This window comes from Schistocerca piceifrons, chromosome 2 (genome assembly GCF_021461385.2).
Source record: "Schistocerca piceifrons isolate TAMUIC-IGC-003096 chromosome 2, iqSchPice1.1, whole genome shotgun sequence".
In the NCBI taxonomy this organism is placed as follows: Eukaryota; Metazoa; Arthropoda; class Insecta; order Orthoptera; family Acrididae; genus Schistocerca; species Schistocerca piceifrons.
Window position 1 is genome coordinate 914833785 of NC_060139.1, and position 12519 is coordinate 914846303.

Genomic DNA, 12519 nt, shown 5'->3' on the forward strand with positions numbered 1-12519 from the left:
AAATACTAAAGCGAATTCTTTACAGACGAGTGGAAAAACTAGTAGAAGCCGACCTCGGGGAAGATCACTTTGGATTCCGTAGAAATGTTGGAACACGTGAGGCAATACTGACCCTACGACTTATCTTAGAAAATAGATTAAGGAAGGGCAAACCTACGTTTCTAGCATTTGTAGACTTAGAGAAAGCTTTTGACAATGTTGACTGGAATACTCTCTTTCAAATTCTGAAGGTGGCAGGGTAAAATACAGGGAGCGAAAGGCTATTTACAATTTGTACAGAAACCAGATGGCAGTTATAAGAGTCGAGGGACATGAAAGGGAAGCAGTGCTTGGGAAGGGAGTGAGACAGGGTTGTAGCCTCTCCCCGATGTTATTCAATCTGTATATTGAGCAGGCAGTGAAGGAAACAAAAGAAAAATTCGGAGTAGGTATTAAAATTCATGGGGAAGAAATAAAAACTTTGAGGTTCGCCGATGACATTGTAATTCTGTCAGAGACAGCAAAGGACTTGGAAGAGCAGTTGAACGGAATGGATAGGGTCTTGAAAGGAGGATATAAGATGAACATCAACAAAAGCAAAACGAGGATAATGGAATTTAGTCGAATTAAGCCGGGAGATGCTGAGGGAATTAGATTAGGAAATGACACACTTAAAGTAGTAAAGGAGTTTTGCTATTTGGGGAGCAAAATAACTGATGATGGTCGAACTAGAGAGGATATAAAATGTAGACTGGCAATGGCAAGGAAAGCGTTTCTGAAGAAGAGAAATTTGTTAACATCGAGTATAGATTTAAATGTCAGGAAGTCATTTCTGAAAGTATTTGTATGGAGTGTAGCCATGTATGGAAGTGAAACATGGACGATAAATAGTTTGGACAAGAAGAGAATAGAAGCTTTCGAAATGTGGTGCTACAGAAGAATGCTGAAGATTAGTTGGGTAGATCACATAACTAATGAGGAAGTATTGAATAGGATTGGGGAGAAGAGAAGCTTGTGGCACAACTTGACCAGAAGAAGGGATCGGTTGGTAGGACATGTTCTGAGGCATCAAGGGATCACCAATTTAGTATTGGAGGGCAGCGTGGAGGGTAAAAATCGTAGAGGGAGACCAAGAGATGAATATACTAAGCAGATTCAGAAGGATGTAGGTTGCAGTAGGTACTGGGAGATGAAGAAGCTTGCACAGGATAGAGTAGCATGGAGAGCTGCATCAGTCTCAGGACTGAAGACCACAACAACAACATCAGTATAGGATTTGGTATCAACACTTTTCCACTGCCTCAAACGCTGTTTAACACGCTCTCGACCACTCAGATTTTGCCCCTTTCCTTAGTAGATGATACCTACATAGGCTTAGAAATGATTGCAGTTGTTTCGTCGTTCACCGTGTCAGGGAGTCACAGGCTGCTGATACTAAAAAGGAATCGTTTTTACACCTTTTCCACTAATTACATGCCCGAGATAGTTCATTTCTCTCAGCGCAAAATGGCATCTCATCCAGGCTGAGTGTCAGCCACACTGCTCATGGTCCGTTGAATACCTCTCCTATAGGTCTCACGTGTTCTTCCATGTCTTTCAACAATGCTAAGATGTCATCCAAGTATACTGTACACTTTTCATGTTTAACCCATGATGTACACATCCTCTGGGACGTAGCCACTGCGTTCTTAAGTTAAAATGGCATAGTTTTCAGACATCTTCTGGGACCACTTACAGTTGGCGATACCTACTCCTCAGGCCCATCATTGTAAACATACTTGTAATAGCCTAATTTGTCCAACATACCAGTAACTGGTGACGGTTTTCGCGTTCAGAATCACCACCATTATGTGATTTCTTGTCGGGTCGGTAACTACTGCTGAGTCCCGTCACTACGTTTTATTGTCACCTCTGATAGCTGCTGATAAATGAATTCTCCCGTTAATGGCTACAGACACCTCGGTGCCCAGTATGGCTTCCTGTACACTGGAGTATTATTGCACGTGGGTATCAATGTTGTCTAACAAGCATTGCTGGTAATGGGTCATTTGTATTAAGCAAATACATGAATCGTAGCAGTATAGGTTCCATAACTTGTCAGCCACTACTTTGTAAGTGAGCCACCTTTTTATGAAATGCACATACACTAATGCTTTGCTTGTGGCTTTGGTCATCACATAACCTATCAATATTTTATTCATCGAAACAAATAAAGTTGTAGTCATCGAGTCCTTTAGCAGACTAATCTGATCCATACCAGAATTATCTAGGCTAGCAGGAACCATCTATATTACTCATGCATGCTACATTTCTGTGCACAAACCGAAGTATTTTATCCAAATCCTCAGTATTCTCTAGTGGTTCTAGAACACATCATACTTATTGTGGTACTGCAGTACCTGCAGTAACCCATAATAATCTGGCAGATCTAACGGTATGTTATTATGAAACCAATCTTAAGCATACGTGTTCGTAGTTTATTTGGGAATCCATTGACGATCGGTGCACCTTGTGACATTGCCTCACTTGCAGTTGTTGCTCCCTACAGCAAAAAAGTTCCACTGATTTCAGTTGTATATCGCAAAAGACTGACTTTATTGTGATGTTTGGCAAGGAAGTCAAGTCCGAGAATTGCAGAACACCCTTCACTAAAGTGTGGTAACCCTTCCAAGCGCTCACAAAAACTCTTCCTTATAAGGGCAAAGTTAAGCAGTGTTAACCCTAATGAATTTACATCATTGTCATCTATCGCATATAATATGTAACGTGAAGATCTGAGTCTCTTTCTGCCTGAGAAGTTCAGATTAAAGGCTGACATTAGTGATGATTCTGCTGCGTCGCATTTTGCGCTCTCTGCTCGAGTGTTGTGTGACAATGCCTCGTGATGTGCCTCGCTATCTGCAGCATTAGCTTTCCTTCCTGAATTACATTCCTATTAAAATATGCACTCGAGTCTGTCTTAGTTCACCTCTGTGCTTGCCAGAGAAAGACTTTTAAAAAATTACGTTTATCCAAAATTCCATTCTGTGGCGTAACATTTCACTTACCTATTACAAAGTCAGCCGCTTTAAATAATTTATCTGCAGAAATAAATCAGATGACAGTTCTAAAGATGTTTGATGGCGTGAAGGAATTTGGAAGCTTCAAGGGGGAGATTTGTTAAAAAAAAATCAAATGTCCAAATTTGTGTGAAATCTTATGGGATTTAACTGCTAAAGTCATCAGTCCCGAAGCTACTACTTAACCTAAATTATCCCAAGGACAAACACACACACCCATGCCTGAGGGAACCTCCGCCAGGACCAGCCGCACAATCCATGACTGCAGCGCCTTAGACCGCATGGCTAATCCTGCGCAGCTAAGAGATTTGTTTGCTTATTTTGTCTAGAAGAGTGCGTTACAAAGACTCACAACAAAATTCTAATGGGGCACGCTACAAAAAAGCTGTAGTTCATTATTAAGAGGATTTTTAAAATTCAGGTAATATTCTTCTCAAACAGACAAATATTGTGTGTTCTACGTATACAAAACATCCGCCTGCATAGCTGGGCACTGAGCTGCCATGTGGAGGACCTAAGTTCTATTCCAAGTGCTTCCCAGTCCGCATCACTTGGTCCTCTGGACGTAATGGCGGAATTTCTTTAACGTACACAACACGCAGCAACACGAGACAGTTGTAGAGCATTACATATGTTTGTGGGCACTAATTCTCCCCAGGAATAAAGTAAGGTGCGAAGAAATTTTAAGAGTTTAACATCCCGTAAAAGGAAGGGAGGAAGATAAGGGACTAATATCCTGTCTATTGTGAAGTCACTAAAGGTGAAACAGAGGCTTGGGCTAGGGCACGTTGGAGACTGACATCCATTTCAGAGATACCATCCAGGCATTCGCCTTAAACGATTCAGAAACTGTGTCCAGCCGAATACGAGTCCAGCATGTTACCACTGCGCCACCTCGCTCAGAGATATAAAGAAATTAGGACTGTGTAATAGTACAGCCATACCTCATATACACCATATGGAGTCTTATGTTCCGTTATTATCTGTTCTAGACATTCACACTATAACGAGAACTTATACCACTATTGGTATTGTTTAGTTTGTTCAGTGTGTTTAATGCGACATGTATCTACATCCAGATCCCGCTCCAGCTAATGACGGGTCTGGGTTGTTACTATGGACATGTGGCAATATGAGTTGCAGAGGGTGGCCACATGCCCTTCCTGACGCCACCCCATACCCCCTGGGACAGAAGTAGTGTACCCCAGCTGTCTGCACCCAGTATAAACCGTGAGACAGTGCGAACATTGTTCAAATGCCTGAGAGTCGTTTAACTGAGGCGGGACGTGGGGACCAGCCCGGTATTTACCAAGTAGGATGCGGAAAAACCCCTAAAAACCACACCCAGGCTGGCCAGCACACCCGTCCTTCGTCGTTAATCCGCTGAGAGGATTCGATCCAGGGCCGGCGCGCCTACCCAAGTCCAGGAAGCAGCGCATTAGCGCTCTCATTTGACTTGGCGGGCTTAATGCAAATTCATTCCTTTTCTTCTTCTTCTTCTTTGTTAAAAAAAATCATTTCTCAAGTTCTCGACAACGTCAATAAGTACAGACTGCGTGATCTGAGTACAAATGTGCAAACCCCTGTTGCAGGTGCTTGGAGAAGAATCCTGAAAATCGTCCGTACATGGCGGAGATTCTGGAGCACCCTTTTCTGACGGCGCTCCCGGAAAATGATTTCCATGTAAGTACCTTTAGGCTCTGTTCATATCACTACTAAAATAACTTTCAATGGAACTTAATTGAATTTCTTCACACTTTCAAAATGTCCTTACTTTGAATCTTACATTTGAGAAAAGGTATTAAGAAATTGTTTACAACTGTATTTACCTTTTAGCATATTATGAATGCTCGCATAGCAAGTGCTACTCGGTTGTTTTCATCAATCCTCCGACAGCGGGTAACAGTGTGCACGTAGTGCTACGAATAATACATGTTGTGAAGTCAGTTCGCTGTCCATTTATGACAGCCATAACGCTGTCTTCCGTTTACAGTTCCTCTTTGTTGTATCTTGTTTCCTATAAATCTAATATCGAGCCTCTCCGTTACGACGAATAACGATATTTATGTACCACATCTCGTTCTAAAGAATATTGTTGGGACACGCATGCCAAACGGAAACCACATAGTGAAATACGTTGGAAAAGAATCACAGTAATGTGAGCGGGAAACCTTACCATAGGAAACATATAAATTGGAATTCTTCTGAGAGATATTATATGCGTTTTAATGTCAGTAATTCTTCTGAGAGATATTATATGCGTTTTAATGTCAGTAACACCAACGAAAGTAAAATATCAAAAATATTAATTGAGGAAATAATGTGGCATTATCATCAAGAGTCCTAAAAGAAAGTGTGAGTTAACATTATAATGAACTACTATCAATGTGAATGTCACTCTAGTTAAGCAAGTTTAATAGGGCTCAACGAAAATTAGTTAGAGTAAATAAGGATGTCTGACACATCATCTCAAGGCTGTACAAAGTCCACATTCCTACACTTACCGGAAACCGGCTCTGTTGCCCACAACATCTAAGAAGACGACCCCATGGGCTTGCCTAGGAACTGATGATGATGATGTTTAGTTTGTGGAGCGCTTAACTGTGAGGTCATCAGTGCCCGTACATAGTCCCAAGTTTTACACAGTCCAATTTTTTTACATAGTCCAATCGAGCCACTGTCACGAATGATGATGATGAGGATGAAATGATGAGGACAAAACAAACACCCAGTCCCCGAGTGGAGAAAATCCCCAACCCGGTCGGGAATCGAACCTGGGACCCCGTGATCCAGAGGCACCTACGCTAACCACTTTTTTTCTCTTTTTTTTGGCATTTGCCTGTTTTTTTTTTCCTTTTTAGTACTTAAAAAGCCCCTTAGGAAAATGGAACTAAAAAAAACCTGTGCCACCGCCACTTTTCATCCTATAACAACAAATCTGATCCACTTCAGGCGTTGGCTCCTGAGTAAACACACTCCAGAGAGCTGCCTATATGCCAGGGGAAATATGGGAAATCAAGGTTAGGGCTATCCTTTACCACTTTTTTTTTACATGATTACATTTAGGGAACGTGTACAAATGAGAATTCTAGTAACTAAGTGTTACAAGTACGTGTTACAACAACAAAGGTGGCATAAAAGAGTAATTAAAAAATAAAAATATAAATCACTGATGTAATTCCAACTAAAAGGTTCCTCAATAATGTAACTGGCTCCACTTGGAGCCTCGGCATCGATATCTGATATCTCCAATTGCGCCTTTGAAGGGCATCTGCAACGGAGGCATTCTGCTTCGCTAGTGCCTCAAGGAAAAGAGCATCCTTGCAGCAGCTTGTCTCTTCCTTCGCTCATGGCTGACAAGGCAGAACGTTCAGCCGTTAGTGTGATGCGGTGCAGAACATTAACCGCAGCTTGGCACTCACCAGCTGAGTGGAGGGTTAACGAAAACGCTGCGTAAATAATTTGCGAAGAGCGTACGGTATTTCGGTGTGCGTTCGAGGGCATTGTGAGCATTTTGTAGGAACCACCAGTAATCAAGTTGCTCTTTCTCTCCGTCGCTAAAGATGTAGGCGACGGTAAGTCCTTTGAACCATGTAAGCGCATGATATTTTGCAGCCGGAAAGTAAGTTTCATCGGGACAGAGTAGGGTCTGAGGGTGGGTCAATCATATCAGGTGTGACCCGGAGGTAACAAGCCAATATCATCTGTGTTAGTTGCCAAACTCTGGACGCTGATGCCCAAGTAAAACGATGTTCATCGGTATCCAAAAGGTGACAATCTGGGCAATAAGGGGAGTCTGCCAGTCGTGTGAAGTCGCTGTCGTGTGGCATATTTTTTGTTGGCGATCTGATACCACTTCGAACGCATCGTGGATGACAGAAAGTTATGGTGTATCGTTTTCCACACTCTTGGCCAGTGAACCGTAGGGTACTTGTTTTCCACCACGTTATGAGGAGCAGCCCGCAGAAGGTTGGTATAAAAATCTTTCGCCTTTGGCGGACGTGTGGCGGAGAGGTTCGAGCTGACATAGCTGTAATCAAGAATGACGGTCGACACATGGGAGAGCTGTGGAGCGACGTGCGCAACCGACACAGGCGGGACGTTAGAGACTGGCATCAGAACCTGTAGTAAACGACCCGTGAGAGAGGTATACTGACTTTTCCATCGTTTCCTCATGTTGCTCATGTAAAGGGCAGCTGCTCTCGCCCTGACGTTGACCAATCCCAGCCCACCTTTGGGCACTGGGAGGGTAAGAGTGTCGTATCGTACTTTAAAGATATGACCTGCGGAAACGTAGTAACTGAAGGCCGCCTGAAGCCGGCGACCTATCTGCAGCGGTAGTGGGTGGACCTGTGCCATATGGTTGAGTTTTGATGCTACGTAGAGGTTCAGGTATTCAACACGTTGTAGCTGATTCAAGTCCCGGAGCTGGTTCTGTCGCGCCATTGCGCTTATGATCTGTAATAACCGTCGGTAGTTTGCTGCAGCTGTTTTACGTACATCTTTCTTGAACGTGATTCCCAAATATCGCAGATCAGAAACTGGTGGGAGGGGAGCGAGGGCTTTCGATCCGAGACCCCGCCCAATATCCAACGCCGCCGACTTGTTGATGTTCAGAAGACTGCCTGCGGCCTGTCCGTATCGCTCAATTCAGGTTAGTACGCTTTGAACTTCGTCATTGGAACGAACCAACAGCAGCAGGTCGTCAGCGTATGTCCTATAGCGAAAGGTGACGTCCCGCAGCGTGATGCCAGATACGCGGTGGTTAAGGCCCCTGGGAGTGGTTCGAGTGCGATTGCATGAAGGTAGGTAGAAAGGGGACAACCCTGTCGTAGAGACCTCTTAATGGGTACTGGTCCTACCGTCCTCCCATTGACCTGGACGTGTGAGTTGGCTGCGGTCCAAAGACGCCGTAGGGTGTCGATGAGGCCCGGGGGGGAATCCCATACAGTCCATCACTCGTAGGAGGAAGTTGTGGTGCACTCTATCAAAGGCGCGGTTGAAATCGACGGAGACGATCGCCGCTCTCAGACGGCACGCAGAAGCGATCGCTATTAAGTCCCTGCAGTCAACGTTGGCCATGTGTATGTTGGCTTCTCCCCCCTGCGACGTCTGTTCTGGAGCGAGGATCATAGGCAAAGTCGTTTTAATACGGCTCGCCATAATCCTGGTGAAAATCTTGGAATCGGCGTTCAGCACTGTAAGCGGCCGATAGTCGGTAATCGATAGCCCTCCACCTGGCTTGTGTACCGGTATGAGAAGACCTTCTACAAACGCTGGCGGCACAACACAGTCTGGAGACATAAGTTCGCGGAACATTATAACCCAGCGAGGCATCATGATGTGACGGAAAGTCCGGTAGAATTCGATGGGCAATCCATCAGGTCCAGGAGACTTATTGGCCGCACCTTTGTCCACGGCGTCTTCGACTTCTTCGAGTGAGATTTCCTCTGTTAGTGCATTCACGGTAGCCATGTCGATAGTACGTGTTACCCGCTGTAACACTTCAGTAGTGGCCTCGTCATCGACGGTTCTTTCCTTGTAAAGATGACGAAAATGATCCTCCACCGCCTTTACTATGGTTGCTTGGGTCGTACATAAGCGACCGTCGTGAGTCCTGAGTTGTGTGATTAAATGTTGGCGTTGTCGGCGCTTATCCGCCACAACGTGGTGCATAGTGGGTTCCTCTGCAACCGTTCGGTCGTGCCGTCGCGAGCGGACTACTGCACCTTCTAGTCGGCGCTTCGTCAATGATAGTATGTGAGCCTTGATTCGGCTTTGGTCATGTTGTCTCTCCGGGGAAGGGGGTAAGGCGTCGAGGTCCCTAAGTGCCGCGTAGTAAAAATCGAGGGTCTGTCGATGCCACGCAGTCACGTCCTTGCCATATTGCATAAGTGTCCTACGGATTGCTGGTTTGGCACAGAGGAGCCACCACTCCAGGGTCGAGGTGTATGGTGGGTGGCGGCGTTCATAGTCAGCCCACGTTTCTGCAACTTGCCGACGGCAATCCAGGTCCTGGAGATGAGTTATGTTGAGCTTCCAAAAGCCATTGCTGCGCCAGACTTGTTGGGGGCGTAGGTGTATAGTGCAGATATAGGCACTGTGATCAGAATAGGCTTGAGGCCATAGTTCGGCGTCCACCACATCTTGTGTGAGATCGTGTGACACATATATGCGGTCAAGTCGGCTGGCCGAATGATTGGTAAGGTGAGTGTGGCCAGAGCGGTTACCGTGTACTTTCTCCCACGTGTCGCACAAGTGAAGTTCTTGGATCATCGCACCCAGTTCCGGACAAGGCATGTAATGTGGGATTTGGTCCTTGGGGTGAAGTATGCAATTAAAATCGCCGGCAAAGACGCTGTGGTCGTATCGTCCAAGGAAAAGGGGAGCGACATCTGTGGAGTAGAATCTGGCGCGGTCGTGACGTCTTGTGGTACCCGACGGCGCGTAAAAATTAATGAATCGGGTGTTGAGTGCCGTAAATGCTGTTCCTCGCGCGGAGGGAAGAAACGTGACGTCGGTAACTTCAATACCTTCACGCACTAATATTGCCACTCCGGTGTCTGCAGGGCTACCGGGCGTCACATGTGTGGCGTAACCATAAAAGTGCGGGAGTGCAGTCGGTTTCACTTCTTGTAGGAAAGCAACGTCAACTCCCATGGCTCGTATGGTTTCTTTCAAAAGTTGGATCTTGACAGGAGAACTGATCATGTTGATATTCGTTGTCGCCAGGCGGTAAGCCTGGCAACGCGTTGTTTGGGCGAGGTTATCCATGTTGAAGTTGGAGAGAAGCGAACATCGGAAGTGATGTCACCCCCCGCCGAACGCGGTCCTCCATGTGCTGCTTATGCTGCATGATCCGGCGGCGCCTCAGCTGGCCGCAGATCGGATCTTGTGTCTCGACGTCCTCGGCCCACGAAGCGGGCGCGGATGTCTGTTCATGTTCCATAGCCTCGGAATGTTTGATAGTAAGGGACCGGGCGACTTCGCTGCCTGCACTGGTACCTTCCCGCTGCTCACTGTTTCTGTCAATGGGCTGATGGTCGAAAGCTGCATGTTTTTCTGTCTGTTATGCAAGGTTGGAGTCAGTGGAAACAGCCTCAGCTTCGCGGCTGGCTTCTTGAGTGGCCAGTTGTTCTTCCCCGGTCGAATGCGAACCTCTGTTTTCCGACACGGTCCGACGACAGCGCTTTCGGCGTTTCGGTGATCGCTGTTTCCGTACATGGCCTTCAATGTCAGAAGACGGCACTGACTCACGCTCCGCCGGAACAAACGCTTCGGTCGGTACAATAAGAGAATCAATTGCCATCTTGCTGGCGTCAATGTCTGTCGCGTTCGGTAGCTTCAGAGTAGTAGTACTATTTTCCACCACTGGCCAGGTCGGTGGATCATCCAGGTTTTTGTCCGTGGAAAGTGATTCTTGTACCGCTGAAGCGGTCGGCCGTGTCTGTTGTGTGGAGAACGTCGTGAGCGCCGCCGCGTAAGTCACGGGTAGAATAGTCTTCGCCGCTGGTGGTGCAACGCCCTTCGGTGGGAGTTGTGTGATCCGACGCTGGAGGCACTCGGAACGAAGGTGACCTTCCTTGCCGCGTCCGGAACACGTCTTCGGCTGGCCGTCATAAATAACCATGGCCCGGCATCCTCCTATCTGCAGATAGGATGGCACGTGTCGTTGGAGATCTATGCGCACTTGGCGTACTCCATTGAGTACTGGATACGTCTTAAACTGGGTCCATTTTTCAGCCACGTGTTCGTGTACCGTGCCGTAGGGACGGAGCGCCGCTACAACTTCTGCCGCCGGGAGTTCAAATGGAAGTTCGAATATGCGTATAGTCCTCAGTCCCATTGCGGCATGGCCGACTTCGACGTTGCCAACACTGCCATCTGCGTGGCAGAAGCGGAGTTCTTGTTTCATCTCACGAAGTACCTTGTCGCATGTAGTTTCGTTTATGAGCTTTCCATAGACCGTGTTACTGACGATCGAAAAGTGAATGCCGACAATGCCGGCAGCCGGAATCTTGGCTTCATCTTTCAAAAAGCGTTCGACTTCGAGCGCCTTTGGTCGGGTAAAGTCGTTCCAAAATGTGAATTTTAAGGTTGATCTTCTGTATTGGTTTGCCATGGTCTTGTAGCGCTACGGCGTCACGTTAGTGTCGGCCGAAGAAAGTAAACAAGGCGCCCGGGCCCTCTCTGACAGCGGAGAGCACACACCGCACGTCAGCTTCGGTCGGCTGCGAGAGCCGCACTAACTAGACCACGAGCTGTGGGCGTGGCTAGGAGCGATATACTTCAATTCGCACCTCGAACATGAAATACACTATTGGCCACTAAAATTGCTACACCACGAAGATGACGTGCTACAGACACGAAATTTAACCGACAGGAGGAAGATGCTGTGATATGCAAATGATTAACTTTTCAGAGCATTCACACAAGGTTGGCGCCGGTGGCGACACCTACAATGTGCTGACATGAGGAAAGTTTAAAACCAATTTCTCATACACAAACAGCAGTTGACCGGCGTTGCCTGTTGAAACGTTGTTGTGATGCCTCGTGTAAGGAGGAGAAATGCGTACCGTCACGTTTCCGACTTTGATAAAGGTCGGATTGTAGCCTATCGCGATTGCGGTTTATCGTATCGTGACATTGCAGCTTGAGTTGGTCGAGATCCAATGACTGTTAGCAGAATACGGAATCGGTGGGTTCAGGAAGGTAATAAGCAACTCCGTGCTGGATCCCAACGGCCTCGTATCACTAGCAGTCGAGATGACAGGCATCTTATCCGCATGGCTGTAACGGATCGTGCAGCCACGTCTCGATCCCTGAGTCAACAGATGGGGACGTTCGCAAGATAATAACCATCTGCACGAACAGTTCGACGATGTTTGCAGGAGATTGGACTATCAGCTCGGAGACCACGGCTGCGGCTACCCTTGACGCTGCATCACAGACAGGAGCGCCTGCGATGGTGTACTCAACGACGAATCTGGGTGCTCGAATGGAAGACGTCTTTTTTTCGGATGAATCCAGGTTCTGTTTACAGCATCATCATGGTCGCATCCGCGTTTGGCGACATCGCGGTGAACGCACATTGGAAGCGTGTATTCGTCATCGCCATACTGGCGTATCACCCGGCGTGACAGTGTGGGGTGCCATTGATTACACGTCTCGGTCACCTCTTGTTCGCATTGACGGCACATTGAACAGTGGACGTTACATTTCAGATGTGTTAGGACCCGTGGCTCTACCCTTCATTCGATCCCTGCGAATCCCTACATTTCAGCAGGATAATGCACGAGCGCGTGCTGCAGGTCCTGTACGGGCCTTTCTGGATACAGAAAATGTTCGACTGCTGGTCTGGCCAGCACATTCTGTAGATCTCTCAGCAATTGAAAACGTCTGGTCAATGGTGGCCGAGCGACTGGCTCGTCACAATACGCCAGTCACTACTCTTGATGAACTGTGGTATCGTGTTGAAGCT

At 46.9% G+C, this 12519-nt stretch overlaps 1 protein-coding gene across 2 annotated transcripts in view; it reads left to right on the forward strand.

Annotated features, from left to right (window-relative positions):
* The window catches only part of LOC124776478 (neither inactivation nor afterpotential protein C), a 372945-nt gene that overhangs the window by 121448 nt on the left and 238978 nt on the right, over nucleotides 1-12519 (forward strand). For both annotated transcript variants that reach the window (XM_047251492.1, XM_047251493.1), the window contains exon 8: nucleotides 4631-4721. In XM_047251492.1, the coding sequence (XP_047107448.1) occupies nucleotides 4631-4721 (91 nt within the window). The remainder of the gene's footprint in view (nucleotides 1-4630; nucleotides 4722-12519) is intronic.